Raw genomic sequence first — 14307 nt, 5'->3', positions numbered from 1 at the left:
CTCTCTCTCTGTTAGTAATCCCATCTGGCTGCTGATGTAGTCCTCTCTCTCTCTGTTAGTAATCCCATCTGGCTGCTGATGTAGTCCTCTCTCTCTCTCTGTTAGTAATCCCATCTGGCTGCTGATGTAGTCCTCTCTCTCTCTCTGTTAGTAATCCCAGATGGCTGCTGATGTAGTCCTCTCTCTCTCTCTGTTAGTAATCCCAGATGGCTGCTGATGTAGTCCTCTCTCTCTCTGTTAGTAATCCCAGATGGCTGCTGATGTAGTCCTCTCTCTCTCTGTTAGTAATCCCATCTGGCTGCTGATGTAGTCCTCTCTCTCTCTGTTAGTAATCCCAGATGGCTGCTGATGTAGTCCTCTCTCTCTCTGTTAGTAATCCCAGATGGCTGCTGATGTAGTCCTCTCTCTGTCTGTTAGTAATCCCATCTGGCTGCTGATGTAGTCCTCTCTCTCTCTTTTAGTAATCCCAGATGGCTGCTGATGTAGTCCTCTCTCTCTCTCTGTTAGTAATCCCAGATGGCTGCTGATGTAGTCCTCTCTCTCTCTGTTAGTAATCCCATCTGGCTGCTGATGTAGTCCTCTCTCTCTCTGTTAGTAATCCCAGATGGCTGCTGATGTAGTCCTCTCTCTCTCTGTTAGTAATCCCATCTGGCTGCTGATGTAGTCCTCTCTCTCTCTCTCTGTTAGTAATCCCAGATGGCTGCTGATGTAGTCCTCTCTCTCTCTCTCTGTTAGTAATCCCATCTGGCTGCTGATGTAGTCCTCTCTCTCTCTCTGTTAGTAATCCCAGATGGCTGCTGATGTAGTCCTCTCTCTCTCTGTTAGTAATCCCAGATGGCTGCTGATGTAGTCCTCTCTCTCTCTGTTAGTAATCCCATCTGGCTGCTGATGTAGTCCTCTCTCTCTCTGTTAGTAATCCCAGATGGCTGCTGATGTAGTCCTCTCTCTCTCTGTTAGTAATCCCAGATGGCTGCTGATGTAGTCCTCTCTCTCTCTGTTAGTAATCCCATCTGGCTGCTGATGTAGTCCTCTCTCTCTCTTTTAGTAATCCCAGATGGCTGCTGATGTAGTCCTCTCTCTCTCTCTGTTAGTAATCCCAGATGGCTGCTGATGTAGTCCTCTCTCTCTCTGTTAGTAATCCCATCTGGCTGCTGATGTAGTCCTCTCTCTCTCTGTTAGTAATCCCAGATGGCTGCTGATGTAGTCCTCTCTCTCTCTGTTAGTAATCCCATCTGGCTGCTGATGTAGTCCTCTCTCTCTCTGTTAGTAATCCCAGATGGCTGCTGATGTAGTCCTCTCTCTCTCTGTTAGTAATCCCAGATGGCTGCTGATGTAGTCCTCTCTCTCTCTCTCTGTTAGTAATCCCAGATGGCTGCTGATGTAGTCCTCTCTCTCTCTGTTAGTAATCCCAGATGGCTGCTGATGTAGTCCTCTCTCTCTCTGTTAGTAATCCCATCTGGCTGCTGATGTAGTCCTCTCTCTCTCTCTCTGTTAGTAATCCCAGCTGGCTGCTGATGTAGTCCTCTCTCTCTCTGTTAGTAATCCCACCTGGCTGCTGATGTAGTCCTCTCTCTGTCTGTTAGTAATCCCATCTGGCTGCTGATGTAGTCCTCTCTCTCTCTGTTAGTAATCCCAGATGGCTGCTGATGTAGTCCTCTCTCTCTCTCTCTCTCTGTTAGTAATCCCAGATGGCTGCTGATGTAGTCCTCTCTCTCTCTTTTAGTAATCCCAGATGGCTGCTGATGTAGTCCTCTCTCTCTCTCTGTTAGTAATCCCATCTGGCTGCTGATGTAGTCCTCTCTCTCTCTGTTAGTAATCCCATCTGGCTGCTGATGTAGTCCTCTCTCTCTCTCTCTCTGTTAGTAATCCCAGATGGCTGCTGATGTAGTCCTCTCTCTCTCTGTTAGTAATCCCAGATGGCTGCTGATGTAGTCCTCTCTCTCTCTGTTAGTAATCCCAGATGGCTGCTGATGTAGTCCTCTCTCTCTCTGTTAGTAATCCCAGATGGCTGCTGATGTAGTCCTCTCTCTCTCTCTCTGTTAGTAATCCCATCTGGCTGCTGATGTAGTCCTCTCTCTCTCTGTTAGTAATCCCAGATGGCTGCTGATGTAGTCCTCTCTCTCTCTGTTAGTAATCCCAGATGGCTGCTGATGTAGTCCTCTCTCTCTCTCTCTCTCTCTCTGTTAGTAATCCCAGATGGCTGCTGATGTAGTCCTCTCTCTCTCTCTGTTAGTAATCCCAGATGGCTGCTGATGTAGTCCTCTCTCTCTCTGTTAGTAATCCCAGATGGCTGCTGATGTAGTCCTCACCATGTTCCTCTCTCCTCTCTCTTCCAGACTGAGATTGCTAAACGTCTCAACGCAATTCTCGCACAGATCATGCCTTTCCTGTCACAAGAGGTGAGTCCCCCACACATCCATCCTAATGCAGTCTTAACATAAACACCTTCTGATGTTCCCATGGTTGTGTAGGCCTGTTGTATAGAGCCTCTTTTCAGGCCCTATATTATTGACGCTTAATCCCTGTTCACATGTTACGGTTTTGATAAGTTTAACCCAAGATGAGCCTAATTCTGTCTTAATAAATCTGTCTATGAAGCAGGCTCTCTAACCATGGAGACTTGCTGTACAGTACCCTAGCTAAAGTTGACTAAACCTGGTCTCTGTGTTTCTCCCCACCAGCACCAGCAGCAGGTTGCTCAGGCTGTTGAGCGTGCCAAGCAGGTCACGATGACTGAGCTCAATGCCATCATCGGGGTACGTGGACTTCCCAATCTGCCTCTCACCGTGTGTACCCCTCTTACTTTACTTCATTCAGCCAGAGACGGGGGTAAACCTGCATGTACGGAGGGGCCCTGTAGTCCACTAGCAATATACTGTCTCAACTCTCATTTCACAAAGATTTAGGCCCAGCTATCCCATAGATCTCTCTCTCTTGTTCAAAGTACACTACATGTTGTTTGATATATATAGTGTGGAATTGGTAGCTAGGTAGAGGATGTAACACTAGTAGTATGTAGACCAGGGTTTTCCCAGACACCGTCTGCCCCCCCCCCCCCCCAGCACTACACAGCTTAAATAACCAACTCATTTGAATTTCGCTCTGTAGTGCTAGGGCAAAAACCAAAACGTGCTCCCGGGGGAGGGAAGAGGACCGAGTTTGGGACACTGATGTAGAGGATGTTACAGTAGCACCCTGGTAGAGGATGGTTACTGTATCGTCCTGGTAGAGGATCTTTGGAGGGGAGCACTAGCTTGCCACACTATGTCACCACCATACCCCTCCCACGTGCAGCGTTGCCCCTGTCACCACCATACCCCTCCCATGTGCAGCGTTGCCCCTGTCACCACTGGTTTTTCATTATGAGTTGATGTACCTTATGTGATGCACTGTCTTTGATTTACCAGTTACCATGGTGGTTTTGATTAATTTATCTTCAATTATACATACTATCCCAACTGGTCAGCAGTATGTCACTCAGTCAGCAAGCAGTCCTTCAAGGGCCCCCCCTCCTGCAATGGCTGAGAGAGTGGCTGTTGTTGGTTGTGAACCGAGAGAGTGGCTGTTGTTGGTTGTGAACCGAGAGAGTGGCTGATGTTGGTTGTGAACCGAGAGAGTGGTTGGTGTTGGTTGTGAACCGAGAGAGTGGCTGGTGTTGGTTGTGAACCGAGAGAGTGGCTGGTGTTGTTTGTGAACCGAGAGAGTGGCTGGTGTTGGTTGTGAACCGAGAGAGTGGCTGGTGTTGGTTGTGAACCGAGAGAGTGGCTGGTGTTGGTTGTGAACCGAGAGAGTGGCTGGTGTTGGTTGTGAACCGAGAGAGTGGCTGGTGTTGGTTGTGAACCGAGAGAGTGGCTGGTGTTGGTTGTGAACCGAGAGAGTGGCTGGTGTTGGTTGTGAACCGAGAGAGTGGCTGGTGTTGGTTGTGAACCGAGAGAGTGGCTGGTGTTGGTTGTGAACCGAGAGAGTGGCTGGTGTTGGTTGTGAGCCGAGAGAGTGGCTGGTGTTGGTTGTGAGCCGAGAGAGTGGCTGGTGTTGGTTGTGAGCCGAGAGAGTGGCTGGTGTTGGTTGTGAGCCGAGAGAGTGGCTGGTGTTGGTTGTGAGCCGAGAGAGTGGCTGGTGTTGGTTGTGAGCCGAGAGAGTGGCTGGTGTTGGTTGTGAGCCGAGAGAGTGGCTGGTGTTGGTTGTGGGCCGAGAGAGTGGCTGGTGTTGGTTGTGGGCCGAGAGAGTGGCTGGTGTTGGTTGTGGGCCGAGAGAGTGGCTGGTGTTGGTTGTGGGCCGAGAGAGTGGCTGGTGTTGGTTGTGGGCCGAGAGAGTGGCTGGTGTTGGTTGTGGGCCGAGAGAGTGGCTGGTGTTGGTTGTGAGCCGAGAGAGTGGCTGGTGTTGGTTGTGAGCCGAGAGAGTGGCTGGTGTTGGTTGTGAGCCGAGAGAGTGGCTGGTGTTGGTTGTGAGCCGAGAGAGTGGCTGGTGTTGGTTGTGAGCCGAGAGAGTGGCTGGTGTTGGTTGTGAGCCGAGAGAGTGGCTGGTGTTGGTTGTGAGCCGAGAGAGTGGCTGGTGTTGGTTGTGAGCCGAGAGAGTGGCTGGGGTTGGTTGTGAGCCGAGAGAGTGGCTGGGGTTGGTTGTGAGCCGAGAGAGTGGCTGGCTGGGGTTGGTTGTGAGCCGAGAGAGTGGCTGGCTGGTGTTGGTTGTGGGCCGAGAGAGTGGCTGGCTGGTGTTGGTTGTGAGCTGAGAGAGTGGCTGGCTGGTGTTGGTTGTGAGCTGAGAGAGTGGCTGGCTGGTGTTGGTTGTGGGCTGAGAGAGTGGCTGGCTGGTGTTGGTTGTGAACTGAGAGAGTGGCTGGCTGGTGTTGGTTGTGAACTGAGAGAGTGGCTGGCTGGTGTTGGTTGTGAACTAAGATGTTCACAGAGAGGGTAACGTAAAGACCTGGCTGAGATTAGAGCGGTAACACTGATCAGATCATGGGGCTTTGCACTGATTCCACTTTGCCAGTAAGGATGTTTTTAATTGGATAATGGGCTCCAGCCAGTGCAGTCTTCATCGCTACCTCTCAGCCTTCTCATTCCTCTATAGGCTCACCAGTAGTGTCCTGAAGCTGAGATTACACTTACTGTTATAGCCTCTCCCCACCCCCACACACACACCATCTTAGAGCTCTATGGAAACTAGGCTATAGAACTTAACCATGTTGTGGCGGTATCGTAATAAGGCTGTACCTAGTAATCCCTTAACCCTGAAAGTCAAAGCTCTCCTCATTCCACTTATTTGATCTATTCCAGTCGTGCACACCTGATCCAGTTAACCAGGGGCTTGCTGATGAGGTGGCCAGAAGCCCAGTGTGTTTCTAGGAGCAGTCGGACCCATCTGGGAATCTGAACACTCTGAAATGACAACACCTCGTCTTCCTAAGTTCCTAGAACATCTATTGTTCCTTCTGCCCTATTATATAAAGCTAACATGCTAGCTGTTTTTACTAGTTCGAGCTAGAAGATCCGTAGCTATCCTGAAGCCCTTAGCGGTTAGCTAGCTGACCCCCTAGCTGTCAGTAGCTATCCTGAAGCCCTTAGTGGTTAGCTAGCTGACCCCCTAGCTGTCAGTAGCTATCCTGAAGCCCTTAGCGGTTAGCTATCCTGAAGCCCTTAGCGGTTAGCTAGCTGACCCCCTAGCTGTCAGTAGCTATCCTGAAGACCTTAGTGGTTAGCTAGCTGACCCCCTAGCTGTCAGTAGCTATCCTGAAGACCTTAGCGCTTAGCTAGCAGTTAGCCAGCCCCATAGGTGGGGTCAAGCCGGCCAGAGGCAGATATTGGAATTAAATTAAGGCAATGAGCCAAGACTGTGACCCCCGTTTCCAAGGTAATTACTTCCTCCTCTCCTTCCAGCCACCAGGTGGTTTAATTTGACTGTCCAGTGGACAGACAGACACACTCCTTTGCCATTAAGCAGGGGCAGGGCTGTTGAGCTCGGCAGCTTGGCACACAAACACTATGAAAACAGGCTTTTATTTGTTGGAGGAAGAGATGGCAGGAAATCAATTTCCGTGCTGCCACTGTGTGGGGGAGAGAGCAAGGGATAGAGGGATGGAAGAGGGAGGTCATTAAATATCTGACGGTAATCAGAAGCCAGCAGGGTTTGGCTAGTTGATGTGCCTGTCTGACTAAACGATGTCCAGTGTCAAACGGAGGCACAATACACACAGTCACACACAAACTTCTATCAGAGGGAGAAACTAAATTGACAGGGAGAGTGACAGAAGTTTACATTAACCCTGTTTTCTTTAAACCTAAGGGACTCAACTATGTCATCTTTGCACTGAGGGACACAAATGCAGAGTAATTTGTCTGAGAAAGAAGATCCATAGACTTAACTCAGCCCTGATGAAGAGGAAGAGAGACGCATATATATATACACAGACACAGACACACACACAGACACAAGTATATGTGGACACCCCTTCAAATCAGTGGATTCGGCTATTTCAGCCACACCTGTTACTGACAGGTGTATAAAATCGAGCATGCAGCCATGCAATCTCCATAGACAAACATTGGCAGTAGAATGCCTTACTAAAGAGCTCAGTGACTTTCAATGTGGCACTGTCATAGGACGCCACCTTTCCAACAAGTCGTCTCATTTCTGCCCTACTTGAGCTGCCCTGTTCAACTGTAAGTGCTGTTGTTGTGAAGTGGAAAGGTCTAGGAGCAACAAAGGCTCAGCCACGAAGGGGTAGGCCACACAAGCTCACAGAATGGGACCGCCGTGTGCTGTAGGAGCGTAAAAATCGTCTGTCCTCGGTTGCAACACTCACTACAGAGTTCCAAACTGCCCCTGGAAGCAACTTCAGCACAATAACTGTTTGTTGGGAGCTTCATGAAATGGGGTTCCATGGCCAAGCAGCTGCACACAAGCCTAAGATCACCATGCGCAGTGCCAAGCATCAGCTGGAGTGGTGTAAAGCTTGCCGCCATTGGACTCTGGACAAATGGAAATATGAATCACGCTTCACCATCTGGCAGTCTGATGGATGAATCTGGATTTGGTGGATTCCAGGAGAACGCTACCTGCCCGAATGCATAGTGCCAACTGTAATGTTAGATGGAGGAGGAATAATGGTCTGGGGCTGTTTTTCATGGTTCAGGATCCTTGGTTCCAGTGAAGGGAAATCAAATTGCTACATCATACAATGACATTCTAGATGATTCTGTGCTTCCAACTTTTTGGCAACACTTTAGAGAAGTCCATTTCCTGTTTCAGCATTACAATGCCCCCGTGCACAAAATGAGGTCCATGCGGAAATGTTTGGTCGAGATTGGTGTGGAAAAACTTGAGCGACACACACTCACACAACCAGTCCTCCAGAAAGGGAGTGACACACAGAGTGCACCCTGACCGAATCACCCTGACCGGGTCAGATTTTTTTCCCCAGTAGTCAGTCAGTCTCCCCTCCCCAGGCCAGTGTTATCTCAGGAGATATACTACCTGCTAATCTGTCCTCTTCCCCAAGCACAGAGTGACCTGAGAGAGAGGGCGCTCCACTAAACAGCATATTCCCACAGGGGTCACAACCCCCACTACAACACTGCATACCTGCCAGTTTGTATACAAACTGTTTATATGGTTTCATACAGTAATATAGCTCTGGACAGACAACAGTTTACACACTGTTTCCCATTGCTTCCCATAACACAGGTGCACTAATCTAGCTCTCCAGACAACCAGCACAGTTGGTGTACAAACAGTTTGCACATGGTGTTCCAGAACGTTAACCCATTCCGAAGTAATCACGGGTCTGTTCATTGTTAATCTTACCAAGTAGACAAACTAGGTGCCCATTCATTTAGGTCGTGTGTGAAGCTACTAGCTTTTTTAGCACCGCCTTGTTCTTAGATAAAGGTTAACAGGGCAGGATGAAGTTTCCCCCAGACACTGATCTAAGACCAGTTTAACAAGTTTCCACCCCAATGGTTAAAGTTGGGATTTGGTCAAGGAAAGCTGATCCCAGATTTGTACCTAAAGGCAACATCAATGGTTAACAGATGGGTTACTGTTGGTGTTTTGCATATCTGATCTAGTAAATCCTATGTAAATGGTCATCTGTTGGACACACGATTCATGTAAAACATGTATTCCAGCGCCCGTTTTGTTGTTCTGGGCCAAACATTTTCTAATTGGAGGACCCACTCCTTCACTTTGCATGGGTTTTTTTTGCTGCAGATTTGAGTGTCAAATTCACATTTCCATTTGGTTTGAGTGTGTCCCTTTTTTCACACAGAGGGCATTTGTCTGCAGTCACATTGGCTCAAACCTCTGTGTACATTTTAGTACCTCATTATTTACATATTAGATGTCTCGTAGATATGGCTTTGGTTTTCATCTAGGTAGAGCGTAGCAAACTGGCTAAATGGACACTACACAGTCTAAAGAATACAGAAATTAGACTGCTAGTAAAGACCAGACTTTTATATTGCCCTATACGTCAGTATGTGTAGGCCTATCCCTCTATTTAATGAGTATTTTTTTAAATTTATTTTTTAAATAAATTTTTCTACTCAACACCTGAAAACAAATTAATACACGCCACTGTGTGACTGGCATAAGAACCTTAGCCATTGCAGGTACCTCAGCCCCCTTGAAGGACTCTCATACTGCTGACCAACCATGTGTTCTCACAGTTCATTTCACTTTGGACATTGTGTTATCGTAGCCTTACCACTCAAACTGTACTGCATTGCATGCACCTGTGGTAAGCCTCCTAGCATTAGCAAGCATGGAGCTATAGCTAGCAGTAGCTAGCATGGAGCTATAGCTAGCATTATCAAGCATGGAGCTATAGCTAGCATTAGCAGGCATGGAGCTATAGCTAGCATTAGCAAGCATGGAGCTATAGCTAGCATTAGCAAGCATGGAGCTATAGCTAGCATTAGCAAGCATGGAGCTATAGCTAGCATTAGCAAGCATGGAGCTATAGCTAGCATTAGCAAGCATGGAGCTATAGCTAGCATTAGCAAGCATGGAGCTATAGCTAGCATTAGCAAGCATGGAGCTATAGCTAGCATTAGCAAGCATGGAGCTATAGCTAGCATTAGCAAGCATGGAGCTATAGCTAGCATTAGCATATAGCTAGCATTAGCAAGCATAGCTAGCATTAGCATAGCTAGCATTAGCAAGCATGGAGCTATAGCTAGCATTAGCAAGCATGGAGCTATAGCTAGCATTAGCAAGCATGGAGCTATAGCTAGCATTAGCAAGCATGGAGCTATAGCTAGCAGCATAGCATTAGCAAGCATGGAGCTATAGCTAGCATTAGCAAGCATGGAGCTATAGCTAGCATTAGCAAGCATGGAGCTATAGCTAGCATTAGCAAGCATGGCATTAGCAAGCATGGAGCTATAGCTAGCATTATTACTGAGCTAGAACTAAGGAAGATCTCAATTGCGTACTCTTTGCGTCCTCTCTCCTCATCTCCTTAAAACCCATTGGATGAGAAAGCCAGAGGTCCCACCCCTCTGACCTCCTCAATGTGTTTTGAGAAGAAGAAGAGGACTTGAGTGTGCAATTGAGATCTTCCCTAGCCACAGCTACCTCCTCTTACCACCCTTTTTCTTTGACTCCTACAGCAACAGCAACATGCTGTCTACCCAGCCTTCATGGTCAGTGTTTGGGAGTGGGATGGATGGAGGGAATGAGAAGAGATGTGGTTGACGTTTGTTTGAATTGCTGCCACTGTTAGCATGTCAAGTGGTTTTGTAACAACAGATAACCACTGTGTGGTAGGAAGTCGGGAACTAAAGCATGCATTGGATGTCTCGATACTGAAAATTGGCTTCCTTCCCTTTGTTCGCTTTCCTTGATCCAAAAAAAGGTCAGTGCAGGAAAGGAAGCACTTTAAAGTATTGGAACCCAGCCTCGTTTGTTTCTATGCTCTTTAGTCAGGTAGTCTGCCAGCCAGTTATTCTTTCATAGAGTCAGCTGGAATCAACACTAACAGTCTGTCTGTGGGAGCTGTGATTTGCCCCGTTAGCTTTAATAGTCTCTTCTCTGCTCATCCCCTCCTGACAAAACCCGGCTAAGATTTGGAGTCATTTACACAGATGAAAACAGATAAGTGTGAAAGGAAGTCGGTCACCTCTTTATCCAGGAATATTGAATCGGGGCCAGTTTATTTCCCCTATCCCTCACTCTTCTCCTCGTCCTCCTCGGTGGCCCCTTAATGAGACTTCTTGATGATGCTTCTCTGCATGCTTCCCTCATTAGGCACCCTCAACAGGGACTTCTCTGCTCTATCCTTTTCCTCCCTCCCTAACACACATAGGCCTCTGCTCCACACACCACCAGCACAATATTGATTAACAATCCTGCCTGTCTAAGTGGGTTCCATCCATTCTATACCGCCAGCCCCTCAGCTCCAGATAATGAGCCTACTGGATAATAGGCCTATTGTTAAGAGACCAGACTTGATCAACCTTTACTGTTAAACGGCTTACAAGCTCTGTGTATGTGTTTCCCCCTCCTCTCCTTCTAATGAGTAGTATGGGTCAGGGGTATAATACTCCCAGCTAGCTATCAGGAAGGTCAATAGATTGGTTTGGGACTGACAAATGATGGATGTGCTAAGTGTTATTTAACCTGGTTTTAAAGCACTCGCTTCCCCTTTTCAGCTGAGTGGCTATTTAACTCCCGCCTGTTAGTCTGGATCCCTGAGTCGATCTCGTCTCGCTCTCCCTCTCTGTCTGTCTCTCACTCTCTCTCTCTCTCTCTCTCTCTCTCTGCCCTCTCTTTCTCTCGCTCTCTCTCTGACGTTGACAGGCTCTTGGGAGGGCTAAGTGTCTGTGTCCCGCCCTCTCTGCCTGTTAACAGGCTTTGCCAGAGGGCCAGGAGGTGGGCGGCTGGCTTTGCTTGTTGGGTGTTGAAGGGTTTGCAGTTTTTATTTTCACCTGTGGTCATGCCGTGTGTGAAATTAACCCCATGTGCAACCCTCTGGGAATACATCCCCGTCCATGTTCTTGTCTGTAGTGTCTGCTAAAACAGTCCACATAGAATAGAGATCTTCGAGTTGGAAGCCTGGACGGGTAACTAGCAGTTGTTGTGTTGCCGGCTGCTTCTCACTAATTGCTGCAGACAGCTGGTGTTTGGGCGCAGTTCATCCAGTATTTATCAAGAATATCCTGTTCATAAAATGAGGTGGACTTTCTTTAGTACGACGTCTGTGAAGGATACGGGGGGGGGGTGTCTGTGAAGGATACGGGGGGGGTGTCTGTGAAGGATACGGGGGGGGGGTGTCTGTGAAGGATACGAGGGGGGGGTGTCTGTGAAGGATACGAGGGGGGTGTCTGTGAAGGATACGGGGGGGGTGTCTGTGAAGGATACGGGGGGGGGGTGTCTGTGAAGGATACGAGGGGGGGTGTCTGTGAAGGATAAGGGGGATTTGTGTGTGTGTGTGTGTAAAGGATACGGTGTGTGTGTGTGTGAGAAGGATACGGGGGGGGGTTAAAGGATAAGAGGGGTGTGTGTGTGTGAAGGCCCCAGGCCCCTCATAAGTCTGAGGTATTTGTGAGGAAGATGTCCTTATTGCTAAGGATGGTTGTTACCTACTAATCTTTAACAAACATGAGGACTGCAGTTTAATTCAACTCCCTCCTTCCCATGGTTTAGGACTGTTATTGGGGAGGGGAGGGAGACTAACAACTTTATGTACTAGGACAATGGTTCTCAAACCTCTCCTCAGGGACCCCCAGCCGGTCCAAACCTCTCCTCGGGGACCCCCAGCCGGTCCAAACCTCTCCTCGGGGACCCCCAGCCGGTCCAAACCTCTCCTCGGGGACTCCCAGCCGGTCCAAACCTCTCCTCGGGGACCCCCAGCCGGTCCAAACCTCTCCTCGGGGACCCCCAGCCGGTCCAAACCTCTCCTCGGGGACCCCCAGCCGGTCCAAACCTCTCCTCGGGGACCCCCAGCCGGTCCAAACCTCTCCTCGGGGACCCCCAGCCGGTCCAAACCTCTCCTCGGGGACCCCCAGCCAGTCCAAACCTCTCCTCGGGGACCCCCAGCCGGTCCAAACCTCTCCTCGGGGACCCCCAGCCGGTCCAAACCTCTCCTCGGGGACCCCCAGCCGGTCCAAACCTCTCCTCGGGGACCCCCAGCCGGTCCAAACCTCTCCTCGGGGACCCCCAGCCGGTCCAAACCTCTCCTCGGGGACCCCCAGCCGGTCCAAACCTCTCCTCGGGGACCCCCAGCCAGTTAATATATTTGATCTCTTCCAGAACTAGCACACCTGATTCATCTTGTCAACTTATCATCAAGCCCTTGACTTGGTGAACTAGTTCTGTTCTAAAACACAATAGTAACATGGGGTTCCTGGAGAGGAGATTTGAGAACCACAGTACCAGGGCTTGTTATCCAGTGGAGCCTCTGCAGATAGGAATGTGGCATTGACATCAGCTCTAGACTACATATTTCTGAGAGTTTGTGTAACGTTGTGCCCACCTGAACTAAGCCCCCTCCATGTGTTGTATATCCAGTCCCCCGGTCTCTTCCCAGCCGACCCACTTGTCCTATGTCTTGTTCCCCAACAGCAACAGCAGCTCCAGGCTCAGCACCTGTCCCACGCTGCCCACGGTGGGCCACCCATCCAGATGCCCCCGCACCCCTCGGGCCTACAGCCCCCCGGCATACCCCCCATCCCTGGCGTGGCAGGCTCCGGTCTTCTGGCGCTGGGCGCTCTGGGCAGCCAGGCCCACCTGCCCTCCGTCAAGGACGAGAAGAACAACCACGACCTGGAGCACAGAGGTGAGGCGCTTAAGGGTGTGGATAGTTAGGTGGTTCTGCTCAATGTGCAGTGTCACTGCATTGCGGCCATTTTGGATCCATACAATAGGCATTGTGGTTTGATATTGCGGCCATTTTGTCCCTTCTCAGTGGGCATTTGTGGCTCTAAATTACAGCCATTTTGGTTCTGTGCTAATTTTGTTTGAGTATGAGTTGGGTGGCCTGATGTCCATGTACTCTCATACCATAGTGGCTGTAAACACTCATGAAATGAACTTGTCTGAATGTGAAACCAACGTATTTAAAAATGTATTTTTCTTGTGACTGCAACACATTAAGTCACAATACATGTTGCCATTCGTACTAACGTTCTTTTCACTTTCTCCCTCTTGGCCTGTCATCCTTTCACTCCCCCCTGGCGATCCCTCTGGTAAAAGAACGAGAGTCGAGCACGGTAAGTTCTCCTTTATTCTTCTGAGACCCCCCCCCCCCCCCCCCCATCTCCACCGCCCTCTCTCTCTCACCCTCTCTCTCACCCACCTTGTCCTCCCTTGACATTGACTTTGAGCCAGTCTGTTTGGTGACTAAGGCACTTTGCATAGACTTTAAACACCACGCCTTGTTAGAAATGTAAAATTCCTGATCCCTGCAGTAGAACACACACGTTTTGTCTGGTATAAGCTATTCTGCAATCAAATAATGCCTGGTCTATGAGTCTGGCTCATAGAGCTGGAGCTGCTTCCTCCTCTACACTATCTAATCCAGGTGGAAAATGACTCCAGTCAGCAGGCGAGGATTAGCCCGCTCTATCATTTCATCACAATTAAAAGAGACTTTGACTCTCGTCTCTCCTAAGAGGATTTACTGTCGCCCATCTCTCCACCCCTCCTCCCTCCTCTCTGCCTTTTACTCCTTCCATCTATCCACCCCTCCTCCCTCCTCTCTACCTTTTACTCCTTCCATCTATCCACCCCTCCTCCCTCCTCTCTGCCTTTTACTCCTTCCATCTCTCCACCCCTCCTCCCACCCCTCCTCCATCTTTCTCTCCAGCCTCATTCTGCCTCTTTGTTTTCTAATGCACTCCTTTTCCTTTTGTCGGTTTGTTGTAATCATTCTCTCTCCTTTCTGTTCATACTCAACCCTTTTTTCTCTCTCTCTGTCTCTCTCCTTTCTGTTCATACTCAATCCTTTTGTCTCTCTCTGTCTCTCTCTCCTTTTCTGTTCATACTCAATCCTTTTGTCTCTCTCTGTCTCTCTCTCCTTTCTGTTCATACTCAATCCTTTTGTCTCTCTCTGTCTCTCTCTCCTTTCTGTTCATACTCAATCCTTTTGTCTCTCTCTCCTTTCTGTTCATACTCAATCCTTTTGTCTCTCTCTGTCTCTCTCTCCTTTCTGTTCATACTCAATCCTTTTGTCTCTCTCTCTCTCTCTCTGTCTCTCTCTCCTTTCTGTTCATACTCACTCCTTTTGTCTCTCTCTGTCTCTCTCTCCTTTCTGTTCATACTCAATCCTTTTGTCTCTCTCTCTCTCTCTCTGTCTCTCTCTCTGTCTCT

General features: G+C 49.0%; 1 protein-coding gene across 1 annotated transcript in view; it reads left to right on the top strand.

Moving 5' to 3' along the window:
* Positions 1 to 14307, top strand: part of LOC139384360 (transducin-like enhancer protein 3-B) — a 51827-nt gene that overhangs the window by 15467 nt on the left and 22053 nt on the right. Inside the window, exons 6-9 of the mRNA XM_071129066.1 lie at positions 2337 to 2399; positions 2682 to 2786; positions 12562 to 12775; positions 13192 to 13208. Of these exons, the coding sequence (XP_070985167.1) occupies positions 2337 to 2399; positions 2682 to 2786; positions 12562 to 12775; positions 13192 to 13208 (399 nt within the window). The remainder of the gene's footprint in view (positions 1 to 2336; positions 2400 to 2681; positions 2787 to 12561; positions 12776 to 13191; positions 13209 to 14307) is intronic.

This window comes from Oncorhynchus clarkii, chromosome 26 (assembly GCF_045791955.1).
Source record: "Oncorhynchus clarkii lewisi isolate Uvic-CL-2024 chromosome 26, UVic_Ocla_1.0, whole genome shotgun sequence".
Taxonomy (NCBI): domain Eukaryota; kingdom Metazoa; phylum Chordata; class Actinopteri; order Salmoniformes; family Salmonidae; genus Oncorhynchus; species Oncorhynchus clarkii.
This window is presented reverse-complemented; position numbering and strand designations above follow the sequence as displayed.